At 34.9% G+C, this 17,654-nt stretch overlaps 1 protein-coding gene across 1 annotated transcript in view; it reads left to right on the top strand.

Annotated features, from left to right (window-relative positions):
• LOC103255339 (brefeldin A-inhibited guanine nucleotide-exchange protein 1) overlaps positions 1 to 17,654 on the top strand; it is a gene marked incomplete at its 3' end in the record, with an annotated part of 78,802 nt that overhangs the window by 19,872 nt on the left and 41,276 nt on the right. Inside the window, exons 2-5 of the mRNA XM_008053302.1 lie at positions 10,380 to 10,410; positions 11,084 to 11,240; positions 12,970 to 13,116; positions 14,535 to 14,714. Of these exons, the coding sequence (XP_008051493.1) occupies positions 10,380 to 10,410; positions 11,084 to 11,240; positions 12,970 to 13,116; positions 14,535 to 14,714 (515 nt within the window). The remainder of the gene's footprint in view (positions 1 to 10,379; positions 10,411 to 11,083; positions 11,241 to 12,969; positions 13,117 to 14,534; positions 14,715 to 17,654) is intronic.

The following is a 17,654-nucleotide window of genomic DNA, read 5'->3' as shown; positions in this document are numbered from 1 at the left end:
GCGTTTGTTTTCAGTTCTACTTTATTGTATATTAATATAGTTATTCCTGCTCTTTTTTTTTTTTTGATAATTTTTTATCTGTTTTCTTTCAGCATACCCGTATTGTTCTACTTGATATAATGTAGTTTCATGTAACTGGCATTAGTTCATGTTTTTTAAATTTAATCTGTCAAACGCTTTTGTGTTCCTCCCTCCCTTTGTGTTCCTCCCTTCCTCCCTCCCTCTCTTCCTTCCTCCTTCCCACTTTTCTTTTGTCTCATTCAAGCTACTCTAGAACTCCTGGGATCACGTGTTCCTCCTGCCTCAGCCTCCCAGGTAGCTGGGATTACAGGTGCATACCACCATGCCAGCTATCTTTGTCTTCTATTTGTTGTGCCTAGACCTTTGGTAGTTAATGTAATGTTGATTTGTAAGGGCTTCTGTCTGGCGTTTTACTTTTGTTTTCTCTTGTTACTTCCATTTTCCTTTTCCTGTATCCATTTTCCTGCCTTTGTATGGGTTCCTTGAAAAATTTCTAGAATTCCATTTTGATTTTTCTGTAGAGTTTTTGAGTGTATATCTTTATATTTGATTTTTAGTCATTGTGCTAGGCATTATGTTACCCATACATAGCTTATCACAGTATACTAATGTCAACATTTTACCAGTTTGAGTAGCCTGTTAGCTGCTTTTATGTCTCTTTATCTTCCCTCTTTTTAGTATTATTGGCTTAAATAGTTCTTCTACATACATTTAGAACCACATAAGGCAATATTTTATTTTTTTACTTTAAATGTCCAACATACTTTTAAAAACTCAAGAAGAATAGTCATATATGTTCTTATTTTTATGCTTTCCATTCTTCATGGTGTTTCAAATTTTCTTTACCATCTCCTTTCTGTTTGAAGAACTTTAGTCATTTTTTTTAGGGTAGTCTAATTTTTTGTTTGTTTGTTTGTTTTTGTGTGGTTTTTGGTTTTTTTTTTTTGTTTTTTTTTTTGGCCTTCATCTGAGAAGATCTTGATTTTACCTTTATTCTAGAATTTTTCACAAAATGTATAGAACTCTGGGTGACAATATTTTCTTTCAGTTCTTGGAAATGTTATGGCAATACCCCTAAATGTTGGCTTCCATAGTGTCTGATGAGAGAAATTCATTATTATTCTAATTATTGTTCTTCTGTAGATAATATGTCATTTCTTTCTACCATCTTTCAAGATTTTTTTCTTTGTCTTTAGTTTTCTGGAGTTTGATTATGATGTGTCTTGGCATGAATTTCCTTGGATTTCTGTCCTGTTTGGATTTGCTCAGCTCCTTGAATTTGTAGGTTTGTGTACAATACCAGAGTATTTTATATTAGTGATTACAAACCAGTGTTGGACTGTGAAGTCAGCTTTGTGGCTTATGGCTAGTATTGTTGTTTTTAAAAGAATAGAATAGAAAATGACAATATATCACAAATAATAAGGATAATAATTAGTTTTCATAACATATATGTAGATGTTTTCTGGGATTCAATATAAAACATTTCTTTACAGTGGTTTGCAGTCAAAAATGTTTAAAAACCCTTGATAGAGACCATTCATGAGTTTGTTTGTTTGTTTTTAGAATTAAGGTCTTGCTCTGTTGCCCAGGCTGGTCTAAAACTCCTGGTCTCTCAACTCAGCCTTTAGAGTAGCTGGAATTGCAGGCACATCCACTACACTGGCCTGATTTTGATTTGCTGGAAGAGAAAGACTAGTTAGCACCCCTGGATTTGATGCTGATGAGCAGAAAGTACTTTTTTCCTCCAAATCACCTGGATTTCATAGCATGTTTCTTCTAACTAGTTTTATTATTTAAAAACTCATGAATGTAAGTAGAGGCTAAGCTGTGTATAAATTCAAAGCAGATGGCTTTAGAAAGAGTCAGTATCAGCCGGGCTTGGTGGCTCAGCCTGTAATCCCGCGCCTTTGGGAGGCTGAGGTGAGTGGATTGCCTGAGCCCGCAGGTTCGAGACCCGCCTGGGCAACTGGGCAAGACCTCATCTCTACAATAAATTTTTTAAAAAAAATTAGCCGGGCATGGTAGTGCGTGCCTATAGTTCCAGCTACTTGGAAGGCTGAGGCGGAAGGATCGCCGGAGCCCAGCAGGCGAGGCTGCGGTGGCCGGAAGCGGCCACTGCACTCCAGTCTGGGTGACCCAGTGAGACTCCAACTCAAAAAAAAAAGAATCAGTATCACTTTTGACCGTGATGTTATATGCAAAAACCGTAAGTAGGGAAAAGGGAAGAAAATAGGAAAGAAAAACAAGGAAGATTTTATTGTTTTTTCATCTTTGTATCTCCAGAATATAGTATCATTTATTGAATTTCTGCTTATTATGTGATACTGTGCTAGGTGCTACAAATGCAAAGAAGAATGAAAAACGCCCCTATTTTGTGCAACAGATCACTAAAACTTTCTAATTGGAATTTTGTGTCTTTTGATTAATATCTCTCTTTTTTCCCATTCAGCCTTCTCCTTCAGCCTCTGGTAACCATCATTCTACTCTCTACTTCTATATGTTTGACTTTTTTAGATCCCACATCAAAGTGAGATCATGTGGTGTTTGTCTTTCTTTGACTTATTTCACTTAGCACAATGTTCTCTAGGATCATCTATGTTGTTGAAAATGACAGGATTTCCTTCTCTTTTTTAAGCCTAAATATTTCATTGTGTACATATATCACGTTTTCTTTATCTGTTAATCTGGTGATGGACACCTACATCTCTTTCATTTCTCAGCTGTTGTGTCTATAATAAAGGATAATGCACTGGATATTTCAAAATTACTAAAAGAGTACATTTTAAATGTTTTAACCACAAAAAAAAGCGAGGTAAATGGATTTGCTAATTATGATTTAGTCAATCAATAATGTAAACACATATCAGAATATCACTTTGTACTCCATAAGTATGTAACATATACAATTAATATTTGTCAATTAAAAGGAAAATAATAAAATTAAATTAAAAAATAAAACAATGTTCCTTGCATTCAGATAGCTCAGAATCAAGGGTAAGCAAATAATAACAGTGCTTTTTAAGTATGTGCCTTATAAAGATAAGTCCTTGGTTCTGTGGTAGTACATAAGCAGGGATGATGACTGAGAATGGAAAATGAGTGGCAGACTGAGGCTGGTTGTGGAATATTTCATGTAGGAGTGACATTTGACCTCCATCTTGAGGGGAGGAGTCAGTTTACTAGGTCAATTCTAGATTATTTAGATGCTGAACCTGATAAAGAGTATGTACAAAGGTGTTGGATTAGGGGACAGAGTCCTAGCTGCATTTTATTAAGCTTTATACTAACTCTTAAGCATCTGGTTTCCTCATCCAAATCTTCAGAAACTTTCCATATTTCTGGCAATCCTTTTGTGCCTCACAGCACTCTCCCATTTGCCAAGAAGCTATTTCAAACCACAATCTTAAGCCTCTTTAACTCTGTCTGTTCCAGTTATTTATTGTTGTATAATAAACCACCTCAAGCCTTAATAGTGTAACACAGTGATTATTTTATTATGCTCACAGGTTCTGTGTGTCAGGAATTCAGATGGGGCATGTTGCTGCTCCACAGTGTCTGGGCCTCATCTGGGAAAACTGAAATGAATGAGGGAGATGTGAATTACCTGGGAACTGAAGTTCTCTGGAGTCTTCTTCACTCATATGTCTGATGACTGTGCTCAGCTACAATATGACTGAGCCATTTTTATGTGGCCTCTAAGTGGCTTAGGCTTCTTACATCAGGGTTCTAAGGTTCGGTGGGGGGGGGTTCTGGAGAGGCAGGATAAGAGAATCAGGCAGGAGCTGCTTGGCCTTTCTGAATGAACCTTGGCAGTTGTCCACTGTCACTTCCACTGCATTCTGTTGGTTATACATGAATCTCTAATGCCAGCCCAGATTTAAGGGGAGAGGAATTAGACTCTATTTCTTGATGGGGTTCTGGCAAAGTCACTTTGTAGAAAAGCATGTGGGATGGCAGATATCAGTGTCTGTTTTGGAAAATACAGCTTGTCTCTCTATCTTCTGATCTTCAGATTCCTGTATCTTGGTTCCTGCTAAATATTGCCATTTGAATATCCCACAGTTGCTTAAAACAAAATGTGTCCATTACCTCTTCTTCATCCCTGTCCCTCCAAGGGCACCCCTCACACACACATACACACTTCATACGGGGAGAAAATTGCATTGTGTCTAAGTTAATGGTGCCTTTGTTAACTGGTTATGCAAGCCATATCTTCTCAGTAACACCTCCCTTCCTCACCCTCATAGATTAATGTAGTTGTTCCATTGTTTTTCCTTGTCCATGAAATTTACATTTACTCATCCCTATTGTCAACAGCTTTGGTTCAAGCCTTTGTCTTTTCCCTAGATTATTATAATTGTTCTTAACTCCTGTATTTTTGTTTAATTCTTAACAATATGAAATGTGATTCTAAAGTCACATGAGTGACTTTGAAAAAGTAAACCTAGCAAAAAAAGTTTTTTCTTTTTTGTGGGGGAGTCGGGGTTTCACTTGGTTACCCAGGCTGGAGTGCAGGGCAAGATCACTGCTCACCACAGCTTTGACCTCCTGGGCTCAGGAATGCCTCCCAAGTAGCTCATGTCACCGCTCCTGGCTAACTTTTTTTATTTTTTATTTTGTAGAGATGAAGTCTTGCTGTGTTGCCCAGATTGGCAAAATTTTTACATATAAAGGAATGTTATTTTTCAAAGTAATCCCTTACACTTATGCAGTGTTTTATAAATGTTTTATTTAAAAGTGTTTTCACATATATTCTTATAGTTGACTCAACTCATCATTATTAGTCATAATTGATCCTGTATCATCTTTATATAGGGATACAGACTTCTTTGAGAGTCAAGTGAGAGTTACGTACTCTTTTTCTAGAACAGTGCTTTCACACACAATTTGGATCCCAGAAGTACTGAAGTTAACAACTTTTGTTTTGTAGTCACATACCATTCTTCAGACGTGTCTCTAAACCACTTGTGATTAATTGGTGGTTTGATTCCTTTTCTAGAGAATGTCCCTTCTGTGAGGTTATTCATTTAAGAGACAGAGGCAGGCAGGAAAGAAGTGCAAAAGATGAATTCCACAAATAGTTTTGAATCCTAGCAATGTTACTGAACTGAACATGGATCCACCAACCCAGTGCGCAGAAAAAGCCAAACCTTGACACTGGAGCTTCCAGTGAAAGAAAATGAGACATTTATTACAGGACTCCAAGTGAGGAGAAGAAGGCAGCTAATGCTAAAGTCATGAACTCCTAATGACTTACAAGCAAGAGTTTTTGAAGACAAGGGTGTACATTTCAGTAAAGCGGAAGTTACAAGCAGGCAAAACTATAAATCAGCACATGTAGGTTATACATTGGTTTGACCCCAGAAGGCAGGATGTCTTGAAGTGGGGACTTGGAGATCATAGGTGAATTCAGAGATTCTTTGATTTGTAATTAGTTAAGGAAGCAAGGCCTTGTCCAAAAATTTAGGATCAGAAGAAAGGAATCTTAAGGTTTAACTTATGGGTATGATTCTTTCCAGGTACCTTAGGAATTTAGACCAAAGACTGCAGTCAGAGTTGATCCTCAGTCCCTGCTTATCTGAAGTCTATGTGACAGTGATCTGCATTTTTCCTTCTGGTAGGCCCTGGGTTTTCTGAAAAAACAACCCCAAAACATGTTAAGATGTTATCTCTTAGCTCTGTAGGGAACCAAACCACCTTGTAACTGTAATTTGCTTGGGACACTGTTGTTTAAATTAGTACTGTCTTGCCTATTGAGTTCCTCATTTACTTTTCAAGACTAGCTAGGCACCCAGAATTTCCCCTTGAAGGTACTCCAGATTTTTTCAGTATTTTCATGTTGGGGTGCCCTGGCAGGCTCCCAAGACAGGTCCCTGCTCTGCCTCAGTAGTATTATGATAATTGATACATACACTCTCACAATTACTGCTTTGAAGGAGACAGTAGTTTGGATGTGTAAGTTCTAATGTGTTTTAAAAACTATTCATTTAACTGAGGTCTTTCCTTCAGTTACAAGTTTAGTTTGCATTGAGTAGCTGCTGTTACTCTGTAAAGTGTACTATATGTGAGACAAAATTGATGCCATGAGAGATAGATACGAATTATTCATAGTGTATAGATAACGGAATTTTTTGAATGTATGTAAGTATTTTGAGGTTTATAAAAGGGAAAAAAGAGACCTGATAATAAGCAAGTTGACGGAAAAAGTATTATGAAGGGGAATGTTTAATATACTTGGGAGATCAGGTATAGTTTGCATATACTGATTTATAAACAGTTTTGACTTGGTTTGGAAATATTAAATGGAAAATTCTGTAAATAGCAATTCATAAGGTTTAAATTGTGTGCCATTTTGAGTAGTGTGATGAAATCTTGCCCTCTCCCACCCCATATGTAAATCATTTCTTTTGTATTGCATCTTCATACTCTGCAAGCTCCCCACCTGTTAGTCACTTAGTTGCCATCTTGGTTATCAGATCTACTGTTCTGTATTACAGTGCTTGTGATCAAGTTACCCTTATTTTACTTAACAACCCCAAAGTGTAAGAGTAGTGATACTGGCAATTCAGATAAACCAAAGAGAAGCAGTAAAGTGCTTCCTTTAAGTGAAAAGGTGAAAGTTTTCAACTTAAAATAAAAAATAAATTATATGTTGAGGTTGCTATCATCTGTGGTAAGAATGTGAAATTGTAAAGAAGGAAAAAGAAATTCGTGTTAGTTTTGCTTTTGAACCTCAAACTACAAATTTTATGGCCACAGTGTGTAATAAATGCTTAGTTAAGATAGAAAAGGCATTAAATTTTGGGTGGAAGATATGAACAGAAACATGTTCAAATTGATAGCAATCTGGTTTGATACTGTCCAAGGCTTCAGGCTTCCACTGGGGGTCCTGGAACGTATCCCCCTGCAGATAAGGGGGAATTACTATAATATGTTTACCCTGATAACTGTAGAATGATTTTTTTTTCCAGTTCATTTGCACTAGTTAATAGAAGTTTACTTAATTGTAGCACAATGTAGTGGGTAATGCAGTAGTTTAAGACTACAGACCAGGCACAGTGGCTTAAGCTTGTAATCCTATCACTTTGGGCAGCCAAGGTGAGAGGATTGCCTGAGCCTGCGCGTTCGAGACCAACCTGGGCAACATGGTGAGACCACATCTCTACAATAAATCAAAAAATTAGCCGGGTGCGGTAGTGCACACCTGTAGTTCTGTCTACTCGGAAGGCTGAGGTGGAAGGATTGCCGGAGCCCAGGAGGTTGACACTGGGGTGGGCATGAGCATGCTACTCTACTCCAGCCTGGGTGACAGAGTGAAACTCCATTTAAAAAAAAAAAAAAAAAAAAAAAAAAAAGACTAGAGAAGCTAATTGCTGGAATCAATACTTATCAGATGTCTGACCTTGTTTCTTCATCTGTAAAATGAGGAATTCTCATTTTACAGAGAATAAAATTATATAATATATGGAAAAATGTTTAAAGTACTGTCTGTTGCTGTGCAGATATAAAGTAGTATTGCATGTCCTTCAAAGTTTTCAGTTTGTTTTAAAATACTGTGACTTATAATATTGTTACTGTCAGTATTTTGATAAGTACTTTTTCTGTCTACCTCCCTCCATTGCCCCTTGTTTTAAAAATTTTGTTTACTTTTTAATGATGGTAACTTTCAGTTTAAGCAATGTGGAATGCATTTGAAAGGAAATATTTTAAGATGAATAGAGGCAATCTTCATGGGACTGTAAAATTATAGGCATTTTACAAGACTGTAGCAATAACCATGCAAGCTGAAAACATGTGAGCTATCTTAATAGTCAGAACAATGATTTAATTATATTGTTTGTGGCCTTTAAAATTTTTGGTGAAAACATTAAAAACTCTTACTGTGGATTTTAGATATACTGGGAAATGAAAAAATAGTAAAACTTTTATTTTGTACACTGTAATTTAAAACATTAGAAACATTGAGAGTTATTTTATTTCTTTGTAAAAAATTTATCAAGAGTAGTTTGAACAGCGCTTGCCTCCTTGTCATGTGACTTATAATATTAAGATAGAAGCAGACGAAGCAAAGGAAAATTAAGGAAAGGGAAAAGGAAAAAAAGAAGGATGGAAATTAACACACTATCAAGGTTAGCATGGAAACATGACATTTAACATAAATTGTATTGAATAAGTTTTATTAGACTGTTTAAATAAAGGCATCAAAAATAATGGAATAATAGAATAAGATAACTCTTAAGGTCTGTAAGGTCCTTTGAACCATATTGTTATATAGTACAAGGGTCAGCAGACCTTTTTTGTAAAGGGCTATTTGAGCTAAGAGGAAAAAATCAAGGATATTATGCAGGTACTTAAATAATAAGAGAAAACAAATTTAACACATTTTTAATTGGCAAAATTTAAAATGATAACTGAGTAAAAGTTTTATAATCCTGGTTTCCTAATGAGAAGAATGAAATTCTTTTAGAGGGGGAATAACATTTCTCTTCATTGGGGTTCAAAGTTAGTGTTTCCTATCAAGTCAGTTGTAAATGTTCAACTGTTAAAAACCATTTTTGAATTCATGGGGCATACACAAACACATGGTGGGCTTCTGTTCATTCATGTTTTGGGCTACAAGGGACCTTTACAGTCATGTAATAGCAAAGTTAGGGTTATTTCTTATGGTCACAGTTATTTAGTGATAGTTAATATCAAAACGTAAGTGCTCTTTAAAGTGTTTCACTTCCTGATATTCCAAGTTAACATATGATTTATTTAATCAGAATACCTATTTCCTAATCATCTTATAAATGGAAATTCACCTTATACAAAAACTACTATTTCTTCCCCACCTCACCTTGCATCTTTTTCTGCCTTACCTGATTTTTAGTAGTATTTCAGCTTTTTAAATAATGATAATATTTTATAATGAAAAATACTGTTTTAAAGATTTAGGACAGTCAATACAGCATTCCCTCCTTGTCCATAAATATTTTTAAAAGTGATTTAAATTACTTTTAATTGTATGTATCAGTGTACTGTGCAATGTTAGTATTTGATATGCAGGTCTTAAATTCATTATAAACCTTTATTAAGCAGTAGTTTAAATAGCTGTAGAAATATTTTTACATTATCATCATTCTACTCCTACCACTGATGAAATTGAAAGTGCTTTGGTTCATAGAGAACTAGACTGACATACTTAACATCAAGTGCCTCACACACAATAGATAATGAATAAATTGTATATATTGTATGACTAAATTGCATAGCAAGGTGATTTGGCAACATCTCCTTATAAAGAGTTTAATATAGTCTCTGGTACATGAAAGGTGCTCAAAAGTTATTGTTTTTAATAATTATTAAATTTATAGGCCAGTAGTTATTTATAATACCCACATTTAACACAGTTTGTTTAATATTCTTAAAGACACCTATATGGTAGAGTAGTTAATAAACCAGGATCTGGAGTTAAACTACCTGGTATTGAAACCTGTTGAAGCCTGATTAGCCACATACCCAAGTCATGGCAGCCCTTGGAGAAGTTATTTAAACTCTCTGCCTAAATTTTCCAATCTTTAAAATGAAGGTGTCATGGTACATACCTCATAGGTCATGGTATGTACCTCATAGGATTGTTGTGAGGCTTAAATATGTTAGTTACAGGTAAAATGTAACAGCATTTGGCACATTATACTTGAAGACTTTTCTTCCAAATTTCAAGCAAGTTCAGTCAATTAACCAGATTATTGATTAAATTTAAGAATCTTTTATTACAGATAGGATTTATCTAATTTATCTTATACTTTATAAATGTTGAAAGGGGAAAATTCCCCATTAAATTGGGCATGTGTATTTTATTGCCTTATATAGCTGTATATAAGGAAATTGGTTAAATAGCAACACATATATTAACATATTCAAGAAATTATAGTTCTTGTCTGACAGTCACCCTGAGATAGTCACAAGGGTGGTACATTGAGGTGTTTTGTATTGTTTTCCTGTCAACATTTTTTGTGACTTTAACATAGCATACACAGTATTCTGTTTTTAATATTAATGCTTCTGTTTAATGTAAGTAGTTACTTGACAGAAAAGGAAGTGTTTTGAGAAAAGGAAATGCTTTGGTAATTAGTAATCTAATTTTGCGTATTATAGTTGTTAATGTACATTCTTCATGCAGTTTTATAATTATTTGTGTAAATTATAAAATTTAGATGAAACAGACTTTTAACACCTATTTTTCTGTTGAATTTACATTCTTCCCACCTTTTTGTAGAAGTTCCAAATGAGCTTATGAAATCTATAATCAAATTACTTAATCATCTTTCTATTGTCAGGTTTTCTAATGTATGTTTTTTTCCCCCCATCAGAGGAAATAAAAGCAGAAACTGAAAAACAGAGGTTTGTAAGATTTCTTTTCTTTAATAAAAATAATTTGTAAACTTGTCAATCTTGGCTGAAATAATAATACATTTACATTTTAGTGTGGCAAATTTTCTGCATGTGAGATCTTTATAGTATAAGCAATTTTTAATAGTTTTTAAGAAATATAATTGTAAGCATACTTACAATACAAAAGATCTCACATAAACACGCACATATATATAAAGGTATTTCTCAGATTCCTTGTGCCTTAAAGTCTTAAAAACTTTGTTTTATATTTGGAAAAATTAGTAGGTTTCTTTGCTAGAGTTAGCCTCTTTAGGACAATATTGAATAACTCAAAAAAATGCGGTTTGACTTAAGGACAAACAGAAAGCTCATTGTTTTTTAAGCAGTTACAATACCAAATTTATTAAGTGGCAGTAATTTTATAATGGAAACACCTTGAGATCTTTCAGTTTTTTTCAGTTTTTTGCAGACGAGAATTTAATGTTCTGTGTTTAGTCACAGCTCTGACCACTAGCTTTTGACCTTTTGGCAAACTCCTTATCCTCTCTGGGCTTTGGTTTCCTCATTAAATATGGGAAGGTGGAAGATTGGTTTAGCAGGATTTCGTTTAGAATTGAAATTCGGTGTTTCTGTGTGAGTTTATCCTAGAAAATATATATTCTAATCAGACTCTTTCATTTAGCCCTCCTCATGGAGAAGTAAAAGCTGGTTCAAGCACCCTTCCACCAGTGAAGTCAAAGACAAATTTTATTGAAGCAGACAAGTACTTCTTACCCTTTGAATTGGCATGCCAGTCCAAATGTCCTCGCATAGTTAGTACATCTCTAGACTGTTTACAGGTATGTGCAAAATAGCATTCTTTAAAAACTGTTTATTTTGGATGTGTTTCTAAAACATAATTCACAAATTGATGATTCAAACATTTCCATAAAAGCCTTGAATATTTTTTGTGGTAAGAAATCAAATGGTTGCTTATATTCAGTATAGATGATAATAGTTTCAAAAAGATGTTTCTGAGTTATTAATAGTAACAGTCCTTAGCTTAGTGGGACACAAAAATCTTTCCTCAGGTTCCCAGTAATGAAAGTGTTGATTGGTTTCTTTCTGTCATTGAAATGCAGTAGCTGTAATGCTTTTAATCTCCTGTTCACTTTATGTACATCATCATTTGCAAATGATTTTTACTAAATGCCTGCTGTTTTATATAGAGCAATAGGGTAATATTGACAGCTTAGTATTTAACTTCTGAACTTTAGCTATAGCATTCAATTGTGTCAGAAAAATTCCTGAACTCTTTTATCCTGTTTCACGCACACACAGAGAATGCTTTTAGGTATTTATAAGACAAGCCTCCAGATAGAAGGGTACTTCTCTTTACAGGTGTTTGGGGATTACATGTATTCAAATAACAATTTATTGGCTAGGAGAAGACTATATGACTTGTCCTTAAGATATGGTAAAGATAAGATCATCTGATTTGTGATTGTGTTTTTCCTGGAAAGTTAGAATTATAATCTCTAAAGCCTTCCCTCCAGACTATAATGGTAATGATGAATAAACAAATCTGTACTTTATTACAGTTAGTGTACAGGTTTTCTGATTTTTCTTTTTTTTTTTTTTTTTTGAGTTGGAGTCTCACTCTATTGGCCAGAGTGGAGTGGAGTGGCCCGCAGCCTTGACCTGCTGGGCTCTGGCGATCCTTCCACCTTAGCCTTCCGAGTAGCTGGAACTACAGGCGCGCGCTACCATGCCCGGCTAATTTTTTGATTTTATTGTAGAGATGAGGTCTTGCCTGCCCAGGCGGGTCTCAAACTCGTGAGCTCGGGCAATCCACTCTGATTTTTTTTTCTTTTTTTTTTTTTTTTTTTGAGTTGGGTTCTTATTCTATCACTCAGGCTAGAGTGTAGTGGCATGATCATGGCTTATTGCAGCCTTGACCTCCTGGGCTCAGGCAGTCCTTTCACCCCAGCCTCCCAAGTAGCTAGAACTACAGGCATGTACCACCATGCCTGGCTAATTTTGGATTTTTTTTTGTAGAGACAAGGTCTTGCAATGTTGCCTAGGCAGGTCTCAAACTACTGGGCTCAAGCAATCTTCCCACCTTGGTCTCCCAAAGTGCTGGGTTTATAGGTGTGAGCCACTGTGCCCAGCCACGTTTTCTGCATTTCGATAGATCTAATTTGGAAAGAGATATGGGGTTATTTAAAAGCCTGAAGATAGTTTCTACAAAAGTATCAATAAAATCTTGTTTAGATAGAAAGCAGTAAGCAATTCTAACTCTTAACTCCTCAGAGACAGGTTCTCTGGCTTTCTTAAAGTGCTGCGTGATGGTTTTGTTGTGGTCATTGTTCTGTTTTTGTGATTATTACAAGTGTAAATAATTTTACATGTTTATAGCTAAACTTTCTACAGAAAAAATTGAGATGGTTTTGACTTTGATAGTGCCTTGATGTTTTATGTAAAAATTTTAATGTGTATTCAGTTGTATATTCTAATTTTAATGCATACTTAATTAGCATACATATTGCTTAGCTTACTTAGGATCTTTGTTTTCTTCCTCCATTTTAGAAACTTATTGCTTATGGGCACTTGACAGGCAGTGCTCCAGATAGTACAACACCAGGCAAAAAATTAATTGATAGAATTATTGAAACAATATGTGGCTGTTTCCAAGGTCCTCAGACAGATGAAGGAGTTCAGCTGCAGATAATAAAGGTAACTGAAAATATAAAGTTAATTTGTTATTACACTGTATTTTTAAAAATCAGATGCCTTTTGCTTTGAAAATATTAGGAAGGATCATTTTACATGCGTTCCAGCTACACTAGAGTCATGTAGGTGCTTTTTAGACTCAATATTCTAAGAGTTTATTAGAAGAAGATTGTATTCCCATATCTCTTCTTTTGAAGGTCTCACTTTAGGCACAGGTCCCAGAGTCTTCCTGAGTTTTTCCATTTCTGGAATGTTTTTAAGATCTATTTTATTCTTCAAGCTTTAGGGTGGTTCTTAAAGCTGTTACTCCCAGTGTTTTCTGTACTTTTGAACCCTTTATAGCCTGCTCTCTCAATCCCTGGATTACCTTGTAGACCACTTGTTTACTAGTTTTCATGATTCCCTTGTACCTATTCAACCACTGAGCCCATTCAGCAAAAACTATCCTGGGTTTATGCTACCATGTACCTGGTTGGTTGAACTCCTTTAGAGAACAACTAGTCATGTTTTCATTCGGTTGCAAATACTGAGTTTTTAATGTTATTGCTAATGATAGTGATAGTATGTTTATATATCAGTAAACTTCTCAAGTACTATAGCGTAATATTTTTGAAATCTTTTTTGCTGTGTAAAGTTTTCTTTCATGTGTGAATATAACCCCTTTGGAGCCTTTCAGTTTTATAGCTGTATTTACTTCACAAGTCATATAATATCTTTATTCTAAAAAACCCTATTAAATTATTTTGGTCTGTCATTTACAGCTTCATGTCATTTATGGTTTAATTGGGATATACTCATTAATGCTGACTCTGCATAGCATACAACATAAAGAGGACAAAAGATATTATTTATTGCTCTTGAGAAATTGCAAGTAACCTAATTTGTGAAAAGTTGTTCACTTTATTGAAGGATTCATTTTAAGGTTATTTTAAATGCTTTGTTCTAAAACATTTATAAACATCCCCATCAATAACAATAGCACAATTGAATTCAGTCTGTAAAAAAGATCTCAAAAATTTGGAGCTGAAGAAGACGTGTTGTGTAGCCTTTAAAGTTGACTATTTCAGCAGACATATGAGACCTATCTGTACTCTGCTGTGACAGCTGTAATACTGTTCCTTTTCTGAAAACTAAAATCATATTTCTATTTAAATGAAACTTTGGTTGAAACAAATTAGTCTGATGGTTTCTTAGTTCTGAGGTTGGGAAGATAATATGGAAACTACTGCTAGAAAGAGGAAAATGTCTAATATTTTAACAGTTGATGATATATTCAAGGCAGGTAGAAATTCTTTATATTCTACCTGAAAGTGATAATTTTTTCTGAAAGTTTTAATTCCAATGTGAAAATACTCATATTTTTGTGTTGAAACTCTAGATGCAGAAAATCGCTTTAAGTTTGTCTTCTTTTTTTTTTAAAGGCTCTACTTACTGCAGTAACATCACAGCACATAGAAATTCATGAAGGAACTGTTCTGCAAGCTGTGAGAACATGTTACAATATCTATCTAGCAAGCAAAAATCTCATCAATCAGACAACAGCCAAAGCTACTCTTACTCAGATGCTAAATGTTATCTTTGCTCGCATGGAAAACCAAGCAGTAAGTATTTTTAAAAGAGAGTGTTTAGCTGGGCATGGTGGCGTGCATCTGTAGTTCCAGCTACTTGGAAGACTGAGGTGGAAGGATAGCCTGAGTCTAGCAGTTCGAGGCTGCAGTGGCCGTGAACACGCCATTGCATTCCAGCCTGGATGACAAGAGTGACACTCCAACTCAAAAAAAAAAAAAAAAAAAAAAGAGCATTTTTACAGGATACTGCAGGCATTAAGTCTAGAAAGGACTTTACAATAATTATAGTGAAGTCCTTGTGCCTATTGAGAAGAATGTCTTTTATTTATAACTCTACTTGAGATTTGTAGTATTGTGTTTCATTTTGTTTTGAGGTTTACTGACTTCTTTGACTTTGGAAAAATTAGGTTTTAAATTGTTCTCAAATAGAATGTCAAAGATACTAATTGTCATCTTCCTCATGGAAGTATTTATGAATTGGTACTTCAATTGTACTCAAGCTTTGTAGGGTGTAATGTAGATATAAAACTTAATTTGAACTAATCTGATATAAAATTATTTATTAAGGTTTAAAAAGATAAAATGCATTTCTGTATTGATAAATTTTTCCCATATGTTAAAGGGTCATGATATTCCTTTAAAGCAATAACCTGTTTTAAAGGAATAACCTGCTTCAGACTGATCAGCAAATAGAACTTTTTTTTTTTTTTTTGGCCTAGGTTTTCATTAATAAAAATGAACTGTCAGTTTTTTATTTTGCACTGATTGTAAACCTAGAGAAAAGTGGCAAAGATTTTACAGACTGATTCCTTTACCTTTCATTCTGCTTCCCTTAATCTTACCTACCCATAGTATAGTTATCAAAAGCAGAATTAACACGGGTATAATACTGTTAGCTAAACTACAGACTTTACTTGAATTGCATCAGTTTTCCCATTAATATCCTTTTTCTGTTTCAGGATGTGACCCAAGATTTCACATTGTATTTAGTATGCATTTAGTTGTTATGTTTTAGTCTTCTCCAGTCTGTGACAGTTCCTCATTCTCTCCTTATCTTTCATTTTCTTGCTGCTTTTGAAGGATACTTATTAGTTGATTTTGTTAAATGTCTCTCAGTTTATTTTTTCTGATATTTTCTTATGGTTTGCATGAATTTGTGCTTTTTTTTTGGTAGAATATCTCTAAAATAGTGTTGTGTCCTTTTCAATGTATCGTGTCAGGAATTCATAATATTGATATGTCTTAATGCTGATGATGTTAACCTTGATCACTTCAGTTTCCTCCACTATGAAGTTGCTAGTTTTTTTTTTGTTTTTTTTTTTTCAGTTAATAAAGCATCTTTGGGGAGATATTTTAAGATTATGCAATACTCTGTTTCTCCTCAAATTCTCCCACTGTCCTCAATTTTAGTATCTATCAGTGGATCTTGTTGGTGACAGTCATTACTGATGGTGACTTTCTGTTCCTCTCTTTCCTTATGTTTATTAACTGAAATTCTTCTTTCCAATTTATTTATTTATTCATTCACTTGTTTATATCTATATTCACGAATATTTTATTCTATGATGCTATAATTATTTATTCTGTTGTCCACGTTATTTCAGTTTTGGTCTTGTGTCCTTGACAAGCTCTCATCCTTTTTTAAGTATCTCTACACTTTCCAGAATCTCAAAGTGTTCCAGGCTCATTTTGAATTTGCCCTGCTTCAGCTCTAGAATCAACGATTCAATAGAGTCCTGGCTCTTGCAATTGGGAAAAGATGTTTAGAACTCAGAATCTTAAGTGCTGTGTATATTTATTGTCACTGGGGTGTTATTGCTTCTAGGCCCTCTTAGCAGATGGAGTTGGGAAATACTGGAGGTGTCAAAAAAATGTATACACATTTTTAGCAATGTTAAGAGATGTTCTCTGTAATCAGAAGTATCTGGACACTGATGGTAACCACTTTGAGTACCTCTTGTAATTGCAGAAATCAAACATGACTTGTATTCAACTTTTGTTATTGGTATATATTGAGGAGTGCAATTTTATTGCAGTTTTTTCCCTTCTTAAAGTGCATACCTTTTCAGGGGACCCTCTGTGTATGTCTAACCCCTGCCTGACTATTCCTACACTTATAGGTGACTTTCTATGTGTATATATTAAAAACTGTGTGTTTATTTATGATTCTAGTATAACACCACGGGGTTCATTTCAGTCTTCTTTATTTGTAACTTCTTTCTCTAAACAATGAGAAATCTGACTTTCATGTTCTGTAATATAATGAACTGTTCAATCTTGTTATCCCATTAGATTTAGAATTGCTAAAATTTTACCACTGTGAGAAGCAAATTTACTAAGTAGAGCACAGCATTTATATTCATTTATTTTTGTCTTTACTTGTATGTTATCCATTCAGAATATTATTTTTCTTTTTCTTTTTCTTGAGTTGGAGTCTCACTCTGTCACCCAGGCTGGAGTGCAGTGGCACACTCGAGGCCACCCCAGCGTCGACCTGCTGGGCTCCTCCGATCCTTTCGCCTCAGCCTTCCAAGTAACTGGAACTATAGGCATGTGCTACCACCCCCGGCCCCTTTTTGATGTATTGTAGAGACGAGGTCTCACCAAGTTGCCCGGGCTGGTCTTGAACCCATGGGCAGAGGCAATCTACTCGCCTTGACCTCCTGGAGTGCTGGAATTACAGGCTGAGCCACCGAGCCTGACCAAAATATTATTTTTCAAAGTTACTTAGATTAGTTCTTTTCTTCCCCGTACCCTTCAAGGGGGTAATGTTATTCCTTTGTTATTACAGTCTTTTCATTTTCAGTACCCCTCATACCTTTGTTGGTTTTAATTACAGTCTTCCCTCAGTGTCTTTGGGTGATTGATTCCAGGCTCCTCCATTGGATACTAAAATCCATGGATATTCAAGTCCCTGATATAGTATAATATTTGTATGTAACCTATGTATATCGTCCCATATACTTTGTCAGC

This window comes from Carlito syrichta, unplaced genomic scaffold, assembly GCF_000164805.1.
Source record: "Carlito syrichta isolate Samal-C Ts95f unplaced genomic scaffold, Tarsius_syrichta-2.0.1 Scaffold288042, whole genome shotgun sequence".
NCBI lineage: Eukaryota > Metazoa > Chordata > Mammalia > Primates > Tarsiidae > Carlito > Carlito syrichta.
Note: the sequence above shows the minus strand (reverse complement) of the source record. Positions and strands in the feature narration are given on the sequence as shown.